Genomic DNA, 21,338 nt, shown 5'->3' with positions numbered 1-21,338 from the left:
CCGCTGCCTCTGGAAAGGCTAGAGGGACTAAACTTCAGATTTCAGAGCCTGAGATGAGGAATCTGCTGACAGAGCTTTAAAATAAGTCACAGTAGAGCAGTCATGCTTGTGAACCTGAAATAGACTGCCAAGGGAAAACACCCTTGCCTACTCACTGGAAAAGCTCAAGACGAAAATCTTGGTTATCACTGTGCAGCTGAGCAGTCCATTCAGCTCCTTTGTGGAAAGTTAAGCTCTAATGTCAGCAACAAGGAGATTTTGGCTAGTTAAATCTCTATTTATAGATCTATTATATCAGTATACCTTGTGGACTGATGTAACAAATTCTGGCAGTGTGCAGTGGTAAGGATCTTACCATGCCTGTAGCTATTTATATACATAGAGGAGGTTGAAACAAAGCTGGTTATTTCTGAAAATTCATCTGGTAAAAATAATGTGTGCTTCTGTCTAGATAGTGTGTATCTGTCTAATACACAATTTCTTTTAAACTTCTTTTCAAAAATAGCCAGCAGTTCAAAAGCACTGCCCCCAATGAAAATGATTCTGTTGTCGTGGATTCACCAAGTGTCAGTGCATTCAGTTGCATTTTAGTTATGTCATTTGAGATGGGATGCTCAGTTTCTAAAAGTATGTACAAAAGGGCAGAAAGAGAGATTTCAGTGTATTTATTGAGTTTTAACTTAGACAATGTAGGAGGGCTTGCTGCAATACCTTAGAGCTTTTGAAAACTTCCTTTGCCATGAATTACCTTAGGGCTTGCCATCTTAGAAATGAAGTTTAAACCAAAAAGTACTTAGCCACTCTGGCTAGAGATGTTCTGCATTTTTAGTGAGTGTACCACTGACCTAATGAAAAAAGACAAATAATTTATCACATTTTTGAGACTCTTTTTTTCCCTTCCTGAAATTTGAATCTTAGGGAAAAAAAAAGTCATTGATTTACAGAGTTTAAAAAAAAAAAATGTAGTGAGGAGCTCTGAAAACACTTCTCTTGCTCACAGCCTCCCTTTCCACACTCAGATATGAATTCTAGTGCAAAATGAGTGCTTGACACCACAGAATCAGAATACAGATTGATGACTGATTTACGCAGGACTTCAGTTCTACTTAACATTCATTCTATTTTGAGGATTATAATGAATCAAAGCACAAAACAGAATCAACTCCACTGTCAATCTCATGTGATCAAAACATTTTCTTTCTTATGTTATACACTTTTGTTCATCATTTGTTTGGGGTTCTTTTTAGATATAGGAAATGCTTCTGTCCTTTGATGTGAATATACATACAAAATTGTTTGGAAAATGAATAAAAAGGATCTGTACTGAATGGGTAGTAAGAAAATTCTTGCATTTCAGATGGATCAGAGGTCTCTGATAGATCTTTTCTGGAGGTGGCTGAGACCTGACATGTTTCGAGAATCCACTAAACAGTAAGTAAGCAACAGATGGCTTAAACAACTTGAAACTCTTGTGTAGTGCTTAAGATATTTTAATTAGATGAACTGCTATAGAAAACAGTAATAAAGACAAGAATCTGCAGATTGGAGTATTTTCCGAGGCTATTAAGAATGATTTGGAACAAAGACTCTTGACCTGTTCCTAGCTCTAATGCTTACTAGCAGTTTAACAATAGGTATACTACTCAAATTCTGTTTGATTTTAACCATTACATGATAAGTATGTAAGATTTATCAATACGTAACTGCTGGTGTTGCCATTAAGTCTTAATAGACATTCACTATACAACAATGCATGGTCAGGTAGGAAAGGCTGTGGATGTGTTATTACGTTTTACAGCTAGGGGGAGTAGAAACTCAACTTTATTGACTCATGGGAAATCATAAAATAAAGGAAAAAAAGTGTTTTGTTTTCATTGGGAAAAAGGAAAAAAAGCACAACTTTAGAACTTGCCTTACAACCACATTTTTTCAATCCTGAGGTGAAAAAAAAAATGGAGCCATTTTATTTTAAAACACACCCTGGCTATAGTTCTAGGGATTTTGCAGGCTTCTGCCACAAATTTAAGGACAACTGGGATGCCTTGGTAAGTAGAGTGTATTTGATAAGCCATGATCATGCTGACTTGAGCAAGGATTCTTTGGACTTTCAGGGTCCAAATGTTAAAGTCTGTGTGTCCGGCATTTCATTTCTTTGAGGAATCCTACATTATCTGCTTATCTAGTGCCAGGGATCCCAAAACTTTCATGATCTGGAATGATGGATTTTCAAAGCACACTACTTCAAGAAAATGGTGGAACATGGGCTGTCTTGCGGCCACATGCAACTCATACATGATCTACTCAGTCAGAATCACAGATGCTCTGAAGTATCACCGTCTTCCCTGCTGGCATCATGGCATGGGCAACAGAAACTCTGAGAAAACAGTTAGGCCGTAGTATCTGCACTTCCCATCTCTCACTACAGCATGTACCACTGAGTTTTTGGTGCAGTTTGGTCTCCTTGAGACAACTCTGATCTTGATGGAAATTTGTGAAATCCTGTTGGAGTCCGTATGGAGAGTCTCTTGGAATCTTTTTTGACTAGTGGGAAGGAACCAGGCAACGAATCACAAAAAATCTTTCTAATTGCGGCATTTCCACATTGAATTTTGATCTTAGTGGATCATATTTTTCAATGTTAAAAAAGCCATGTGGTGCTCTAGTTACAGTTTTGGAATTGTGAAGCTTCAAGTCAGCGCTGGACTGATTTCAAGACAATGCTTTATAATTCTCCAGCTCACCTGCAAGCCCTTAGTATTTTTCTTTCTATGCTGAATTGTTGGGGGGCACTGCTGTTGAACAGTTTCACACAGCTGCTCAATTTCAGTACTCATATAATTCTTTGTGCATTCACATGAAATAAGTAAGCCTTTGCTTCACGAGGATTTGTAACGAGGTGCTTTTGGTGAAAGATAGTGTAGGTGCAAACTAATGGTAATAAAATTCTATTGTACTAGATTGCCAACAAAGGAATATTGGTGGAATAAAATTATTCCATTTATTGTACTCTGCTAAACAATGGGTAACACAATGATATGAAGAAAAACAATGGACTGCCTTGAATTGAAAATGAGAGAGAATCAAGTTTATCTTAGCATTGATTACATAAATAAACATGGAGGAAGGGCTTGTTTGCCCCTGGCAAATAGCTGGTACGTGTATTTCAAAATAAAGCATCTTTTTCTTGTCAGCAGCAGGCATCTTATTTATGTTGCCAGCTTGGCTTCTCTCTGATGCTCATTATATGGTTTAGAAGGGAGAGAATATTATATTTTTGAGTCACCTGACCATAGCTGGAAAGTGCACTGCAGTCACAAAACAAGCACAGATTGAATTTTCAGCCTTGCATATACTATCCTACCTTCTCAGCTGTAAAAATAAATAAATAAATAAAAATAAAGCTTGTAAAGATTACTATAGAAACACTATTGGCATCTTTACTGTTACAGCCTTTGGCTGCTTTTCCTGTTAGTCACAAGCTGGTGACCACAGAGGCTATCCCCCATATGAGAAGTAATTTGGTTTTATAATTCAGTATAAAGGTATTGAGATGATCTATAGACATACAGGCCTGCCTCCAACCAGATGCACATTTTCTGCCTGAACACCTTCAAACCTAGTTTTCCTTCTCAGGATTCACAGTACGCTTTAATGGGTATCAGCTGAAAGAGCTAGAAGAGAGATTCTTTATAAAATCTAGATCCACGCTGCCCAAAGCAAGCTGTGAAAACTGTGGAAAACACCCAGAGGAGGTTATGAAACATAGAAAAAGCCAAAAGATCAGCAGCTCAGTTTATCCAGAGATTCTGCAGGAAGGTCAGTTCCAGGTCCTTGAGATAGCTCTAGACCTTTCAGTGATGTCCACAAGCAGTGTTGGCATGGATTGCTGTCCATCAGCTGGCCAAAAGTGCTTGCTTCATGGTTAATAGGCCAGGTGTCTTCTCAAATCCCTGCTTGTACTTATCTACTGAAAGTATGACAATGCTATTGATAAGGGTGTACAATTCTTTTAGCCTGTTAACATCTCTCATACATCAAACAAACCCCATGTATCATGGTTTGCTAAACAAAACTCTTAGTTTTCAGATGTGGACTGTATAGTTTAATTGTTATGAAGGATATTCCTTGTTACCAGTAACAACTCAAGTTGTGTTCAAGTCTGAATCATTCATTATCAGCACACAACACACTAGAATGTAGGTTGTTTTCCTCATCACATCACATATGAGACTTACTGTTTTCTCAGTGGAGAACTCTCCTGCTATATAGCTAACAAAAAGAAGGAAAAAAAGTGCTTTTGACAACACTGGAATCATTTGTGTAAGGAGAATTTTGCTTATGCTTAGTTAAGCAAGTAGAGTTAGAAAAACACGGTCACTGGCATAATGGCTTTGTAGAGGCTCTGATAAAAGGGGTGCTCAACCTTCCATCCCAGAGGAATCACATGCAACCTGAACAGTCACTGGGCATACCAAAGGCATGCTCCTTTTTCTCACAGAAGGGTTGAACATCACTAGCAATTTCAATGGGGAGGGTATGCCTGCAGGAGTTTGTGTGGATGCTTGGACTTCCTTCTTGACCTGTAAACTTAATATCAATTCAGCACATGTTTTCAGAGTGAAGAGCAGAGTGAAATGAAGCACTTATGGTTGTAATTTGTGAATTTAAACTGCAGGACTACTTTATGTCAGCTGAATGGAAAGTTAATGGGGGCATCCATGATTTACACCAAAGAATCTGACCCAAGTAGAGTAAAGGGAGATGTTTCTTTGTGTGTCTGTAATTCCAGCTGACTTGGTCTGAGACCAGGAAGAGAGATGAAGTAGCTCACATGGAAATGCAGTCTCATGCATTATTATTTCATACTTGGCAGTTCTTTTGCCTTCTTACCTTACCTAGCTGTATGTGGAGGTTTGCTGGCTCCTCACTCACTGTACTGGCTTGCATGTAGAGACTTGAAAGTATAACTCTGACTGAAGTAAACATGAATCTTGTGCTACTGTGGTTGTCCATACCCTCAGGTGCAGAAGCAGGAAGGTAGTAATTCATGAAGTGCTAAAGAAATTCACAGGAGAGCTTGATAGAGAAGAGGCTGAAGGTTAGTTGGTCCAAACAATCTCAAAAGTAGCATTAGTCTCCCACATCCAGCTCCATAAGGTCAGAATCATTTCTTTTGAAATGTGAAACACTTTCTAATAATCCACACTTGAGCAACAGTAAACAGTTCCCATAGAAATAATCAGCTACAGCAATCATGATTTTGGCAAATGAAAATTGCCGGGCCAAATTCAACAAGTTCTTCATCTGTACTCTGCTAAATATGTGCTGGCACTGAAGGGAATTTAGTCCAAATAAGAGGGTAGTAATTGTCTGGTGCTGCTGGGCCAAGTGAATAATTCTGAATCTGGTTTCCATTTGACTGCAGGAGCACCAACAACACTTGTCTGTCACAGGGATGACCAAGAAGCTGTAATTGGTATTTGCCAAATAATAAATAGCACCAAATGAACAGGCAGAAGAACTTGATTGTGTCCCAGAATCACAGCTGAGCTGAAAGACAATAATTAGAGAAATAAATAGCTCTGCATGTTTAGTCCATGAGATCTAGCATTTGGAAAGAGAGTCTGGCAGCATTTTCAAGAAAGTTACAAAACTTGGAAGATGAGTTTTTTTGCTTTGTATTTGCCGTGCTCTAGAAAGCATTCCTTCTCTTCCAGAGATGCCTGCAAAGACCGCTCTTGTGGCAAAAACAAGCCCCTTGTGACAGTGGATATACCTAGAATAGGAGGCTTCATGAACCCACCCTTGATTTGTGCCAGCTGAAACACAGGATAGTGGTGGTTTTTTGTTTTGTTTTGTTTTGTTTTTTTATTACCATGAAACAGTGAGGATAGATAGGGAGCATGGCCATAGAAGATTAATCTGAGGTAATAGAAGTGAGATGGGAGATGAACTAATTGCAGTATTAAGGTGATAATGTTTTCTTCCAGATGTCATTAACTGAACATGGGCCTAAACCACAACAATACAGACTTTCCCTTCCTTCCATCCCTTCCTCCTCTGATGATGTGCTGTTACAAAGGGAATTTGCATTCCCTAGGGGCATCCTATTTCATTTAGCAGTGTCTTTAAATTCGTTAGGAAATAATTGGATGTTACTTGATTTGTTAAATATATTTTTTAATTGACTCCCAGAATTACAAACTTCCTAGGTTTAAGGGTATTCTTCCTCCTTTGGTTGCTAAGTTCTCTAATCAAAGAACTAATTATATAAGTGTAAGCCTGAGCAGCTCTTATACATTTGCTAAAAGGTATATAGTGCCTAGGTGATCATAAATAATATCTCACTGTATTAAGTTACAATTCAAAAATGCAGCTAAGTGTGCTCACTTCTTCTCCCTGCTCTTCAGTGAGTGTGGTATCTCTGTGTTTCATTGGTGGTGGTAGTTGTTTTGTGTTAGTTTTCTTTTGAGAGCACTGCCTGACTGGGATCAGAGCAGTGCACTGAGCACTGAAGCGAGCTGTGTCCTGCAAGATAATTTCCACAGTTGTCAAATAAAAATGAGATTTTGTTGGACCTTCCCCAGCCACCCTCATGCAACAATTGGTTTGTTCATTGTGGCTTCCCTCTTTGATGTATTTTCCCCTCCATTAGCCCCCTATTGACAGCCCGCCACTTTGTTGTATGTGTAAATGTCAAGTGGCTTCAAAATGAATCAGAACACTATTTCTGCTGCCCTCAAATATCTATAATCACCTCCATTTCTGTGCTTGCACTCCTAAATGCTCTTGGTACTTACTTAGTAGAGGCTAAGATAGACTAATTTAGTAATAGGCCAGTGTGAAGTGAATTACTGGAACTTAGTTCCTCAGCCTGATTTCAGATTTTTCACATCCTTCACTAGTTGTAACAGCTAATATATTTAATGTTTCATCCCACACCATGTTAGCACCAATGCCAGGATATGGGTGCTTTTGTGAGAATACTCTTTACGCATTTGGACTTGAGTTATACCAAGGCACAAACTTAAAAAACATTTTCCAGGAAAGTAATCTCAGTCATTTCTTTAAGTTTCAGGCTTTCAAAGGTATTTTTGAATTAAATGTGGAATTTAAATATTTTCTAAGATTTTAATATGAAATGCAAATACAGACAGTTGAAGCATTTAAATATTTCAGGATTTCTGTGGGATAAGCTTTTCATATTCTCAACTCAATCACTGGCCGAGGTGAAGATGAATTTTCAAATTGTTTTGCCTACCTTTTGTTTCAGTAAATAAAATAAATACATTTCAAAGTTTCAACAACAAAATGTCCTCTTCAGCTCCATAAGCAGCATTCTTTATAAGTTCTTTATGAGTTCTTTTTGAGTTTATTTCACTCTTTATGAGTGAAATAATATGCTGTGGTTCCAAGGAGCTGTTCTGGCTTATTCAGCAAGCATGAATTTACTCAAAGAGCTGTTGTTTTGCACAACAAACCCCATCCTTCCACACCTCTAGCAATGGCTGGTATGATGCAGGCATTCTGTCACATGGGGCAATTACAGCTGGAGAGTTATATTAACATTCCATAGTAGTTATTCCCCAAAAATTCAAGTGGAAATGTAGTGTTGAACAGAGCCTGTGTTTGTACAGAGACTTCCTTTCTACCTAGTGAATAGCAGTTTCACACAGTTGGTATTTGTAGTTTGTGTACCATGATGGCTGCTCCAAAAGTAATGTCTTCTCTTTTATTATGTTGGCTGACAACATCAGAGGCAAATGTTTATGGTATGACAGCAGAGCTTAAGCCTTCCCACAAACATTTCTTTATATTTTGTTGCTATGTGACAGATGGCAGCAGAGGGGCCATCTGACAAAATGGCGCCTGACGTGGAAATGTGTATGAAGCAATACTTAATTCAGAGAGGAAAAAAAAAAAAAAAAAAAAAAAAAAAAAAAGCACCCATTGACGACGTTCTTTGGCAGTTGGTGAACATTTATGGAGACCAGACGGTGGATGTGAGCATAGTGAGGCAGTGGATGGTGTGTTTCAGCAGTGCAGACAGTGATGTGAAAGACAAGTCATGTTCCAGACAGCTATGCAGATTTTTAAAGGATGAGAAGCAGGCTCTTGTTTATTGGTGGCAGGAATTCATAGTTAATGGTGGTGACTATGTTGAAAAACTGTGTTTTGTAGCTGAGAGTTTGCACTGTCAAATAGTGTTATTGTGCTCTTCGTGTCTGTTGTAGTTTCTATGGAGATAAATAGGAGGCGTTATTTTTGGAGTAGCCTATGTATGTCCTGCTATATTTGATACCATGTTTAGCTAGCTGCTGTTTGCATTGTTACCTCTGTGTAGGCAGTCCTTGGGAGGTGCTCTTTGGGGTCTTTGCCTGACTGTGTTGGATCTTGTGTCTTTTGTGTGTGTTAGGGCTTTGGGGCACTTTTGACTGCTGCAGAGTTCTTTGTTAACACGTCTTTTGCCTGATATTTTCATGGCATCTTGCACCCACTGGAGGCCAGTCCTCATCTTGCAGTGTGCTGTAGTAAGGGACTAGCAGAGAAGCACAGCTAAGCAGCCGTTACGCTTCTGCTTTCTAACGTGCAGTGCACTGTAGAAGTTTCAGCAAGACCTTTCAAATTAACTTGTCATTGCATACACCATACAAAACCAGCTAGTCGTATTTTGCAGATGCTTACAGCACAGTCCTTGCTGGTTTGATTTCATTGATTCACCTCCGGCCGATAATGAATCCTGAACTTGTCAGACTGCTGGTGTAATGGTGTTGGGAATTCCTGTCTTCCTTTTGGCTTAAAGACCTGTGTCTCTCGTTGTTGTGCACAGTGAAGCTACCAAGCTAAAAAGTAGCCAGGATAGCTGTGATATGGAGTTTAATTTCTGGTGGTATCTATTTTAATGCAAATAAGAAAGGGATTAACGTGGGCCTCTTTTAATGGAGTTTGTGTTGCTATCTAGTGGTCATGTCCCTTTTGGCCAGAATGGCTACTTGTGGTGAGAATGGGTTACATACGAAGAAAATGTGAATTTTGGTGACAGAGAACCACCTCCTTCCTGTCCATTACCTGTTGGCGGCCACCTTGTGAAAGGTTCTTCCTGCTCAAACCGTGTTGTGGTTGACGTTCTCTGAAGTAAGTTTTATTTTAGCTACTTTTCTGCTGTACTGCACTATCTCGATTTTGAATATTGTACGTAAAGTGCCCCGCAGAGACACAGAATAGCAAGGTTAACTCTTTGACCAGGAAATTACTGAAAGAAAAAGAGAGCATGCATTCAGGAAAAGATATTCTTGCTTTCTCCTGGCCTCCGGGCAGCTCAGTCTGATACCACAAAGTGCGTGGACACCTGAGGAAAAGTGGGGAAGACACTGCAGGACATAATCATCTCCACAAGTCACACTGGGAATCATGCCTTTTTTGTGGGGGCAGAAATAGACAGCCACTGGGAAGTTTGTGGGGCTTCAAAACAAAACATTTTGGAGAGTTTGCAGATTTGTTTCTGTAAATCCAGGCTGTCAGCTGAAGTACTGAGATCTCTTAAGTGATTTTTGAGATGAAATAACCCAGTTATAGTCTACTAAAGTCTTTTGTTGCAGTCACAAAGCTTTTTTCCAATATCTTCTCTGTCAACTATTTCTTATGGTTGTAGATTTAAAGGCTGAATTTCGTTCACTGTGAGTAGTCGCAAAAGGGAGGAATGAGAAAAGACTGAGTTTAAAAGTGAAGTTTATCCTAGTTTTTTTCCCTCCAATTGAAAGGAGGGGAACTTTTCATTTAACAAGTTAAATCCAAACCTATAAAATACATGTCTTAAACCAAAATTCTTACGCTGTTAATTTTTAAAAGCAACTTAGTAGATCAACGAGATCTAGTGAATATTAAGATATTCAATATATCTTTTTATGTAGAAAATCAGGAAGTAAAATCTTTAGTTACAAATTTCAGCTTTATCAAAAAAAAGACAATAGTCAGAAGAGTTTTATCTCACCTAAATTTAGTCATCAAAAAAGTGGGTGTAAGTGCATCAGTGTCACTCTTTAGCCAACAGAATGAAATTGTAGATTTTAGGCTATTTGAAATCTCTGACTTGATCAATCTTGAGTTTAGTCTGCGAATTAGATCCTTTCATCATCTTGGAAACATCTCTTTTTCTTTGACTTTGGGAGAGAGTTTAGCATTTCAGAGTGTAGCTATTAGCATTTGTTGAAGTGACTGCACACTAACATTTCTCAAGGCTATTCCTGTGTAATCACCAGGCTTTGAGCTGGACTGAATTTCAATCCAGTTTTAATCCATTCATGAGGCCATCCATGGTGGAAGACTTTGCAAATTGGAAAACAGATGAAAAAAATATTAAAAATCATTTTAAGGTATTGTGACTTATAAAATGTTCAATGGGACTCTGTTTTTCTTCTTGATACAAACTATGACTAAAAGTATCAGTTACTGTGCAGTAAATAATTATCATAAATAATTACCAGTTAACTTTTTTCTAGCGTAGTAACAATCTTGAAATGGAGGTCTGCAATATTTTACAAGTCCTCATGAAAGATGCTGTGCTAGAAGGCCTTAATAAATCAAACCCCATCAGTCCAGGACACTAAAAAGGGCACCCTAAGGATAGTATCACATGAATTGGCAGCTCATGCTGTGGCAATTCCTGTTCAGAGTTTGTTTATTGGTAGGATTATGCCTGGAATCAGATTGGAGCCCTAGTAACAGTCATTTTCTTATCACACAGCACAGAAAGGTGCTAAGCAATGTAGGTCACCAACACTGAGGATAAGGTAACTCTACCAGTCTCAGAGTAGCTGGCTTGTGGGAGCTGGCAGCAGGGTGAAAATCTTGCAGCGGTTCTTTGGAAAGAAAGATTTTCCCCCCTGAGAAACCTACAGAAGGCTCAGGAAACAAGAGACAAAGGGGAAGTTTTCAGATCTGTCTCAGTTATTGGGATACTAAAAGTAAAATGGCTTTTATGGCCTTTTCCCTCCTTGATGTTAGAGACTGTTTTCCGTGATCTCTTTGAAGGAATAGAGCAGAGGAAAGAAGTGGAACTCCAACCAGAGCACATGCTCTGGAAATGTCTCAAATGAACTTCTTGAATTTGGGACGTTTGTTTAAATTGCAATCACATACTTGGTATTGGGATAGTTACTCACTGTTTCAAAAACATGCTTCTCAGCCTTCCTGAAGATCAGGTGAATGGTTTGCTCTAGTCATGTTCTACGTGAGATCTCTTACAGCCTGATGTATACTCTTTCTAACTATGGTGAAATGATTAGCAGAAGAGTTTGCTTGCCATACTTCCTTTCCTGTTTGAAATGTTGAAGCATGCAGGCAGATTGTACAAATGTGGAAACACCGTTTTTTGTTAGTGTGAACCTGTGGGCTCAATTTTTTTTATGTTTTCTTGGCCAGACAGTTAGAAGGATTAGGAAAAATAGTTCTTCTTCACTACTTGGGCATTAGATGCATTCTGTTTCTTCTGTGCTGCTTTTAACTCCTAATTGAAATGGGGAAGGTAAACAATGCCATGAAAACAGAATATTTTTGAAATCTGTGCAGCCTCTGTAGGAGTTGTCCCAACAGGTCTGTTCCCTTATTGTCAGATCTCCTAAACCAAAGTACAAGTTGAAGGCATGGATAGCTTGATAGGAAGGAGTGGGAAACAGCAGGCATAAATAGCTCTTAGTAAGTGCACAGACATCACAATAGGCAGAAAGAGAAAACAGCAGAGTGCTCTTGAAACAGGATGAGTATCGCTGCAAGAAGAGCCTTATTCATACCTAGAGAGCAGACAGGTTGACTGGAGTGAGCAGCAATGATGCCCATTGTAGCACTATGCATTCTTACCACTCCATGGAAATCAAATGCCTAGCTAAAACTTGCATTCTGAATTACTGACAACCATTAGCAGTGTACTGGTGTTACTGGTTCCTAAAAATTCACTAGTGGAAGCTTAGGACCTCTAGGTTTGCAGCACATCTTTTAAGCCTCTACTACCTCAAGGTAATGAGAAACTTGCCCTAAGACGCATGCAACAAACAGAGGCAATAACTCAAGGGAGAAAGCGAGTATTTAAAAGACTTCAGAAAAACACAATGGCAGCTAATACATATTGCTTTCTCTGCAACAACCCCCCACCACTGCTTTTCTATTTGTTATTTCCCTACCTTTCCCCTCGCCTTCTACTGTACTGGCTTACCATAAAATTTGAATTAGTGTCTTCTGCAGCAAACCTCAGTAACTTGGGTTAAGTAACTAATTCATTTCTGATTTAAATACAGGGTTTAAGTTTCCAAAATCCATGTGATGCATTGCTTCACAGGGAAGAGAAAAGGAAAATATTTGTATCTCCTCAGTTACTGTGAACGTCATGTCATGGAACAGTATTTGGCAGAGTAGCCTCACTGATGCATTAATATCTGTACAGAAATACTTCTCTTTTTCTTACATAGAGTCTTGAACAATCTGTTAAAATATGATCAACTTGTGAAAACACAAATAATGGAGACTGAAGGTATGCAAAAAAACATGATCAAGGAATCAGCTCATCACTGAGAGTTTGAGATTGTTATAATGATGCTTTCAGTGAGAGCTGGTTGTTACTGTAAATTTATCTTTCCAATTCCATAATTATAAACAGTGAAAACAGTATCACTGCAGTTACACAAATTTGCTGCCCAAGAATTTTTTATGCAAAAAGCCACCATGCACAGAGTGTGTCCTTACCCTCTCTGAAGATGGTGAAGCTATAAATGTTTAGTGTACTTGAGTCCACAGTGTTGTCTGCTGTTTTTTTCTCTGCTAAAGGTCTTTTCAAAGCACATCCCTTCTGTCCCTTTGGTGTGGCAGAGGACAAATGATTGTTTCAAACATTGTTGCCCGCTGCTCTGCCGTGTGTATTTGGAGAGTCCCCTCTGACAAAAGGAACCACAGTTCTTACAAAAGGAGTCAAAGAAAATCAATATTCATGTTACTGAACTATGTCTAGCAGAGGATGAGCAGAAACGGAAGCAGTCCCCATGTTCCCTACCTCACTTGGGGCAGAAATGAGTGGGCAGGCAGGTGCAAGGAGGTCATCAGGGCAACCACAGCTCCAGATCTTCAAAGGTACCTTGGAGCCTTCTATTTTTTCTAAGGAATGTGGCCCTTACTTGCCTCCAACACAGTGGCAGCACTCTAGTTCTTCATTTTGTTCTTGCCTTTTTGTGTGTGTGTCTGTGAGAAGAGGTTTTAGTACTATTTTCCAGAAGCAGTTTGAGAGCCTCTGGGAAAAGAACTAGGCAGGAGCAGTACTAGTACAAATAAACCTCGAGGTTATATGTAGCTAGAGATGACAAAAATAGCACAGACCTGGAACTACAGTAAGGACAGGGGTGAAATAGGCAGAGAAAGACAGAGAAGTCTTTGGTGACTTGGAAGAAGTAGATGTGGAATGTACTGGCTAGCCACAGTTTTCTCCCAAGAACAGCAGAAGGATCATTATGGATCTTGCAATTTGTAACAGACAAGGTGCAATTAAGGAGGATGATTCATTCTTAGAAGCACTTATTAATTAGTTCATGAACTGTGATGAAGATGAGCAGATATAAAATATTAATTTCTGTGTGATGTTTAATTAATATATCCTCAAGTTATGGTTCTCAAAATAAAAAAATAATATTTTCAACTAAAGTTTAATTCTGTGATAAGATACTCCTGAGTACGAGCTTTAAAATCCTGCTTGCCAGAATAGTATTTTAAGTCAGTTCTGCTCTCATAAGTGGGAGCAGATTGTATTTGTCTGAGACAGCATACCACAGAGATACTTTCAAAGGTAATCTTGTTATGTAGACTGCTAATGTTCTGATAATGGTGAAGAGAACATAAGTGATTCTGTTGTCTATAGTATGGGGGACTGGAGTCTTCTCTTAGGCAATTCAAAATGATAGAAAGCTGATTTATATGTTGGCATGCTCCAGAAACATCTCAGTATTGCTTTAAACCTGTAAAGCTCTTCTTACTAGGCCTGTTGTAACTTTTATTCTATGTTCTAGTGCAGATACTGAGGACTTCATCTCTGTTGTGCAGTGTGATGTATGCAGTCATCCTTATCCTTGCCCGCGCAGTAGCCCTGCTTTAAAACCTTCTGTCCTGCATAATGAAATGTGAACGCATTTCCCTTCATAGGACTGAGCCATGACGAGACGTGAGCCACAGGAGAGAAATTCTATGTGCAAATCTGACCAGAGCTGGAAGCACTCAGGGCTGGCTGTTAGAGGAACGTGATCTTATTTCTGTAGCGTTGTTTGGAAGTGCTGTAATTTCATGTGTATGGCTGAGAGGTTCTGTAATGAAAGTCTGTGTGTTAGACACAATACAGGCTACACACACGTGGGTAATACAGTGGAAAGTTTGTGCCTGAAGTCTCTATGCTTATAGCTGTCCTCCAGCGCTCAAGTTCTCTGCACACCAGTTTTCTCTCTTTACCCAGAGCTCCTGTGTATTTGCTTCTGATAATGTGAGGGTCGTCATTGGGTTGTTTGAGGCGTGACTTGAGGTACCCAAACTTTTGATGAGGTGTTGTCTCATGTAAAGGGTTTTACAGCTGAAATATGATATAGGAAGCCCAGAGTCAGATTGCTTGAGGGGAAAGCAGTGTCAGCTCTTGCTGGCTTGCCCAAATGACTTCACATTTGAGCCGTCAACTCAGTACGTGTTTCAACAGTCCACACTACATGCAAGCAGACAAATGTATGGTCTGATTTGAGGCTTAGAGTAACTTTATTAAAAGTATTGAAATTCATTAGTAGAATATATTGAGTTTAAAACATCAGTAGACATGTACAAATACTTTGTTTTCTGGGCAGGAAATTCATATGAGTGGGTGAAGCACTGACTCCAGCCACGATTTGTTCTTGCTTATTCCAAGATTCCTTATTTTTCCCGAGTTCTGTTTCAAATGAAGATGTAACTGAAATAACCTAATGAATGTTGAGAGTAGGATAAGTCTTCCCAAGTACGAGTCTGAATAGCATTGCATTCTTAAACTTGCCCTGAATTTGCTCCAGTCATCCCTTGGAGAAAGTTTGCATATATCTCCATGACCTGAGTCTAAAATCAGAGCCAACAGTACAATACTACATGTAAGAATAGAAAGCCCAAGGATCTCCTTCTGAATACTCCACTGCTCAGGTGATTGCCTGACACTATTTCTTATAGTTTATGTAAGTTTGAGTAACCATAAAATCATATAGAGTCTTCTGAATCTTGGCACACAGTGCAGAACATTGGCCCCCCATCATTCTGGAGGGCTACTCTTTTCCATCTCTGTGAGAAGTAATTTTCTTCCCTAAAACATGTGAAACCATCTGCGGCTTACCCTTAAATCCTATACTAGTCATGACAGCAAAGATGAGAAGATACCTACATTCAGTTGTAAATAAATATTGACAAGCATTTCAGACAGTAAGTGGTGTAACAGAGTCCAGCTATAACATGAAGAAGTCAGCAGACATTCAACCAGTGATTATTAGATTCCAGCGAGTCCATTTTTGTTCAGAGAATTTATTGCCCGTAGGAGTTACAAGTGGATACCAAGGCTTTCTTCCCTGTTGTATGTGGCAGTGATGACTCTTCCATTTTGTTGGCCTCAGGTGCCTGCCAAGGACAGGATTATCTTCTTCTGGTAGTACGTCTTTGGTCTATTCTTTTCATAGCTCCCCGCACCCATTTCTGGTCTGGGTGCACACAGATCTTGATACCATTTGTGGTGATAAACCTGCAGGGGAATGAAAGCCAGGCACCCATTAAGTTCTGGTCTCCAAAGCCAGGTTTGCAGTTCTGTTTTTTTTTGTTTTTTTTTTGTTTTTTTTTTTTTTTGTTTTTATGCAGACATGAGGACGAGTGTGGTAAAACCATATCACACGCTAGAGTTTAAAATGGTTACTTGGCGTAATGGCAGCTAGCAATATCAGTTCCCTATTCATGGCATGGGTAAGCATGTAATATATGTGATTTCATGCATGCATGCTGATAATTAATTTAAAATGTAGCATTCCTTATAATCTGAGAATTTATGTGAAATTGTGATGCTCAGTTCTTTCCTAGGAAATAGGTGTCCTGGATTTGATTAGAAACTACATGTGCAATACAGAGGCCAAACACATCTCCTACCAGGCATTACAGTTATTCTGCCAGCTTTCGTGAGCAACATTATTCTTCAGACTCTGTTATTCCACCTTTTGCCTCTCCCCTTCTGGGTAGGTGATTGACTCCTTCACAGGGGACTAGAACAGTGACCTGAATGAGCCTGAGTCTACAAGCTGGGCTGTGATGTGTCTTCTGATACATTTTCCCTTTTTGATGGAAGCTTGTTTGCCTAGTTGAGTTTGGAAGTGGGCCGTGCATTAGGTACTTACATGACAGCTTCTACTGGAACTTTCTGCTTTTCATAGCTGACGATGCTTCTGATGTCCACTTTCTGTGCAGACAGATCTACACAGGAGAATTTGCGCATTGACTGACTTGCAACGCTCCCTGCAAGGGGAAGAACAGATGATTGACAAAGGCAGTCAATACTGTATTCACATTTTAACCAGAAAACTAAATTAAACTCTAAATTATGAGCTCCAGCTGATTTCCAGCTATGGTTTGAATGGGAGCGTCTCATGAATGTGCAGACAATTCCAGTCATACAAGAGAGCTCAAGGTGTCTTTTATGACACATCCTACTGTCTCTCAAATGTCATTGGAATCTTCATGGTTAAATCATCATACATATAGGTGCCTGTATGAAGTAGTGCATCTTTACTGGATAGATTTTGAAATATCATCTGAATGTGGTTCAGTATTACTGTCCCTGCTATCCATGTGAAGGAAAAATAAGTAAAGCTTCTTCTTTCTCAATGGGCATCCAAAGCTAGCATTTAAAAACACACCAAAACACATCAGTACACATACTAACTGTTGAAAGATAGGAGATTGAACTGGCAGAATGCTGACTTCATTGCACGCTTGCTGCAAATCTAGTATCAGACCCAAAAGAATGCTAACCAATCCCCTCTTTCCTCCAACATTTGCATGTGTTTCAGGGAAATGCAGTTGTGATTAATAAGGAGGACGTATTCTCTGGAACATTCTCTGCACAGCTGTCACATTACATAGTGGCAATAAGAAATGGCTGCTTAAGTGAAGCACGTATATATTACTGGAAGCTTCTGCTTTTGGTTTTCCTTCACCCATCAAAGATAGATAGGTTTGGAAAGGCACAACAGGACAAACAGAATGTGACTATATTCTGAGGTTTATTCTTGATGAATGTATAGAGAAGCTGGCTTGAGAAGCCCAAAAGTAGTTCAGGTACCATTTGCTAACCATCACATCTTCCTTGGATAGTCTTACTATCTGTCAGCTTTTTTTTAAATTTGAAATAATTGCAATGTGCAGTCAGCAAACACAGCCTGCAGAGATGCTGCAGCATGGCCAGTGCATGGGTACTGGCAGAACTGCGGACTCCTGGGGTTTTGTTTGGCTGAAGAAGTTTCTTCTGAGCTTGCATTAGTCACAAGCAGTGCCATATGTTTTTTGCAGTTCAGTACAAGAACATACCTTACCACAGCCCTCAAATTGCTCTTTTAAAATGTAGCATTAAAGAGCTCAAAGGTAGTTGGACGGTTTTTATTATCCCTGAAAATATCCCTTATACTACAGCCTTAGTATCCCTTCTACTGCATCATTTCCAGGAAAAATGAGTAAAAAATAACGCAAAGAATACCTGCAGAGCTTCTCTAAAACTGAGAACAAAACCAAACCACATATCCTGGAGCATGGCAGTACAAACTGTCAGTTGGTAGCACTTAGCCACGTGTTGCTGAGATGAACAGCAGCAGCATTAATCAAACTATGAGAATGTAGAAAGATCCAGCTCTAGGGGCACTAAGATATCATACTCAGCATGTGGATACGTCGTTTTATGAATGCTTAGCAGGTCTCAGTTTGGTTTTCATGTGGTTTTGTGAAGTGTTTTTATATTTGCATGCTTTTGTGGGTTTGCAGATGGCTTGCATGAGTGTTTTCTGTGATTTTTCTGAGCTCTTTTGCCTGAAGCTAATTGTGCAAGTGTGCTACATGTAGTACGTTTACATGATACACATGGCCTAATCCAGAAACCATGGACATAGACATCACTAGTTGTAAACTCATTCAGAATACGACTAATAAACATGGTTCATTTCAATGCACATAACTGATCTCCAACAAGATATTAAATTATATGAAACCTGGAGGAGAGAAAACCTTGTATAAATACCCTGTTTTCTTTGCATTTTTTGTTCTTATCTGTTCACTCCAAAATACTTGTTTAGAAAGAAGCAAATTTTCAATATGCAGAACTGGAATAACTTCTAACATCTCGGGGCATCAAAATTGTTGATGACCATATGGTCTGAGTTTAAATAAAAACTGAGATAATATATATAATAGAATCACAAAATTGAGCTGGAAGGAACCTAGGGACCATTAAAGGCCATCTAGTCCAACTCCCTGCAATGATCAGGGACACCTACAGCTACATCAGGTTGCTCAGAGCCCTTTCTAGTCTGACCTCGAATGTCTTCAAGGACGGGGCGTCTGTCACATTGCATTGCATCTTCAAGCTTTCATGGTTTTGTGAGAGAAGGCACAGAAACTCTGTAAGGATTATAAGGCATAGAAAACTCTCCTGGCATTGAGGTAGAAGCCAACCTACTAATCAACACAACATCAGATAAAATCTCCCATAAATCCCCTTCTGCTATAGCACCTTTCCTTGCAGCTCTAATTCGGATTTCTTGCAAGTTTGATCACATGCATCAGCTCTGCGTGAGAATGAATCCTGCCTGACTCTTCAGACCAATAGTGCAGTGAGGAGCAATTCCTTTCTTAGGTTGTACACTTACCTTCTGCCTTGTGCAGAGCAAAGACGCCAAGCCAGACTATGACCAGGATAACTGTGGTGTGGAGTTTCATTGCTGGTGGCTTCTCTCGAGGCAGAGAAGAAAGTGGTTATGGTGAGGCACCTCTCACGGAGCTTATATATTGTTGTTCAGTGGTCAGTTCTTGTGTTCACTCTTGGGGCGTCATGGTGGGGTTGAGTGCAAGTGGAAAAAATTGAGTGTCAGTACTTTTTCTGGTGACAGAACCACCTCCTTTCCCCCACCCATCCTTCACTAGCCCCCCTGTGAAGGCTTTTCCTGCTCAAACCCCACTGTGGTTGCACTTGCTTCTGTGCTGCAAGTTGGGTTCATTTCAAGCTGCAAAAAGTGAGAGCTCTTGCTCTGTAGTGGAAACCTTTAAAAAATGTTCCTGTACTTTCATGCCTCAAGTTACATTGCTGCAGCTAAGGCTGACCACAGAGGTACAGAATAACATTCAGGCTTACCACTTTGACCAGTGGACTGCTTGAAAAGGGAATTATGAGCTAATGGATGATGCAAAGAGGAACAATTTGGCTTTTTCTGTAGTAGCCGTAGATTGTTCATCACTTTAATGTATAACTTAAGATGCAGCTTTGGAGTGCTGTCAATCCTATCTCATGTGTGTGTTTTAGCTTGCCAAATCTTGTTTTGTCTGCAATCTCAATTCAAAGCAGATACAAGTAATGCTCTGGAAAAAGAAGATTGAGTATACTGTTATATAGAGAGCCAGTTCCACTCTCCTGCTAGCCTTCCAGAGCTATGTTACGGTGGCCTCAAAGAGGACTAAGAATTCATTAAGCCTAAGTCTTTTCGTATTACACTCTGTTACTAAGAAAGGAGATAGAAAAATAACCAAGCCATCAGGCACAGTTCACAGGAGAGAGGAAAAAGGTTCACTACGCTTTTGTGTAAACGTGGTGTCAGTAACAGGCCTGTCAACTTGTTTTTCCATTTATGCCTCTGTCAGAGGTGTCCTTTTACACGGTCTGTGCAGTCAAATTACCCTGTGCTGTGTGTCCTTCCTATGCTGTGGTGAGGTGGTCTTGGACAGTACAGAGGTTTTGTACCTGCGCATGTTTTCCAAGCATGCTGTGAAACTCCAGGCACCACATGTGGCAGGACCTGAGCTGACATCGTTATCTGGAGCCTCTGAGGAGAAATCTTCCTTCCCAATAGAGAAGCCACACTTTTCATGCATTCAAAGACCCTGCTGGACCTGGTATCAATAGTTGAGAATCAGGCTGCCTGATGCATGAGACAGAAGGCAGTGGTTTACAACAGCTGTCAGCACAATGCCTGGAGCAGATGGGAGTCTGTTGTTTCATCTCAGCAAGCTACTTCCAGCTTTTCAAGTTCTTGGTCACCTCAGTCTAAATTGCTTTACAGGTGGAAGTACAGTCCTTCCCCAAGATTGCTCAGAAAAATTAAGATGGAGCAAAGAAGTGAGCACACGTGTTTGGCTCCTACGTTGTAGTGGCTGACCTGTAAGACCAGGAACAACTTGTAGCTCTTACAGCTTCTTTAAGAACATGCTGCTTGGTTTACTGGCCCATACATGCACAATATTTGTTCCTTACAGTTTGATTCTTTCATCTGTGTTATGCAATCTAAGGAAAATTAATGGAAAAAGTAGAATGTAAGCAGATGTAAGATACTTGCTGCTTTGTTTGAATGGCTGTTAAATCCACCTGTAATACCAATGTAAGTTGCACCAAAATGGAAAATTGGACCCAAAGCTTTGAAGCCAAAGCTTCTTCCCAGTGCACCTGAAGTCAGTGTTTAATGCCACACAGAGGAGGAGTAGCACGAACCTGAGCAGCGCTACTGGGGAAACTTGATGTTAACTCTTTGTCCAAGCACTGCTGCTGAACGCTGCCTGAAATAACTCCTAGGATGAGATATTTCAACTTGTTGGTGTGTGGCAGCTTTGAGACGCAAAATAGCAACCTTGTCATTGATGACCACATTTTTTTTCTGTGCAAAGAGAAGGGATGCTCCCCCACTTCTCACTGATATGGTGCATACCTGAATATATAGACTCACTGATACTGCACCCACAGCACTGAGTGAAAGGGCCACCAGCTGTACGGAAAGAGAACCAGCTCAGAAAAAGAGCCCCTTACAGTAGCTCTTGCAGTTTGTAGATTCATCCCTGAGGCAGCATTAGAAAGCCTGTTTCTTCTTCATTTTTTTCACCATTCTTGAGGTGGGATGGAAAAATTGCTTTGTGGCAAATTTTCCCAATCTTCATATTTCTTATTTGCTGTGGCCTTCAGGGCTGTCCGGTGAACCTGATTTATGTCCAGTAAAGTCTGTTTTAGAGAAGAGTTTAATAATATGGAGTCCCCAAACCTTGTGAATAAACTCACTTTTCCCCACAATCTAATATATTTGTGG

At 39.8% G+C, this 21,338-nt stretch overlaps 1 protein-coding gene and 1 long non-coding RNA gene across 2 annotated transcripts in view; one reads left to right on the top strand and one right to left on the bottom strand.

Moving 5' to 3' along the window:
* LOC125698445 (uncharacterized) overlaps positions 1 to 21,338 on the top strand; it is a 93,858-nt gene that overhangs the window by 2,333 nt on the left and 70,187 nt on the right. The window contains exon 3 of the long non-coding RNA XR_007379191.1: positions 1,358 to 1,431. This is a non-coding gene — a long non-coding RNA (uncharacterized LOC125698445). The remainder of the gene's footprint in view (positions 1 to 1,357; positions 1,432 to 21,338) is intronic.
* Positions 14,735 to 19,126, bottom strand: LOC125698440 (lymphotactin-like). The gene is made up of 3 exons (XM_048956773.1): positions 18,924 to 19,126; positions 16,407 to 16,524; positions 14,735 to 15,766 (listed from the first exon to the last, which is right to left on the bottom strand). The coding sequence occupies exons 1-3, from the start codon at positions 18,991 to 18,993 to the stop codon at positions 15,661 to 15,663; spliced, it is 294 nt and encodes a 97-aa protein (XP_048812730.1). The 5' UTR covers positions 18,994 to 19,126; the 3' UTR covers positions 14,735 to 15,660.

This window comes from Lagopus muta, chromosome 1 (assembly GCF_023343835.1).
Source record: "Lagopus muta isolate bLagMut1 chromosome 1, bLagMut1 primary, whole genome shotgun sequence".
In the NCBI taxonomy this organism is placed as follows: Eukaryota; Metazoa; Chordata; class Aves; order Galliformes; family Phasianidae; genus Lagopus; species Lagopus muta.
The sequence above is the reverse complement of the archived record's forward strand: the minus strand, read 5'-3'. Positions and strand labels throughout refer to the sequence as shown.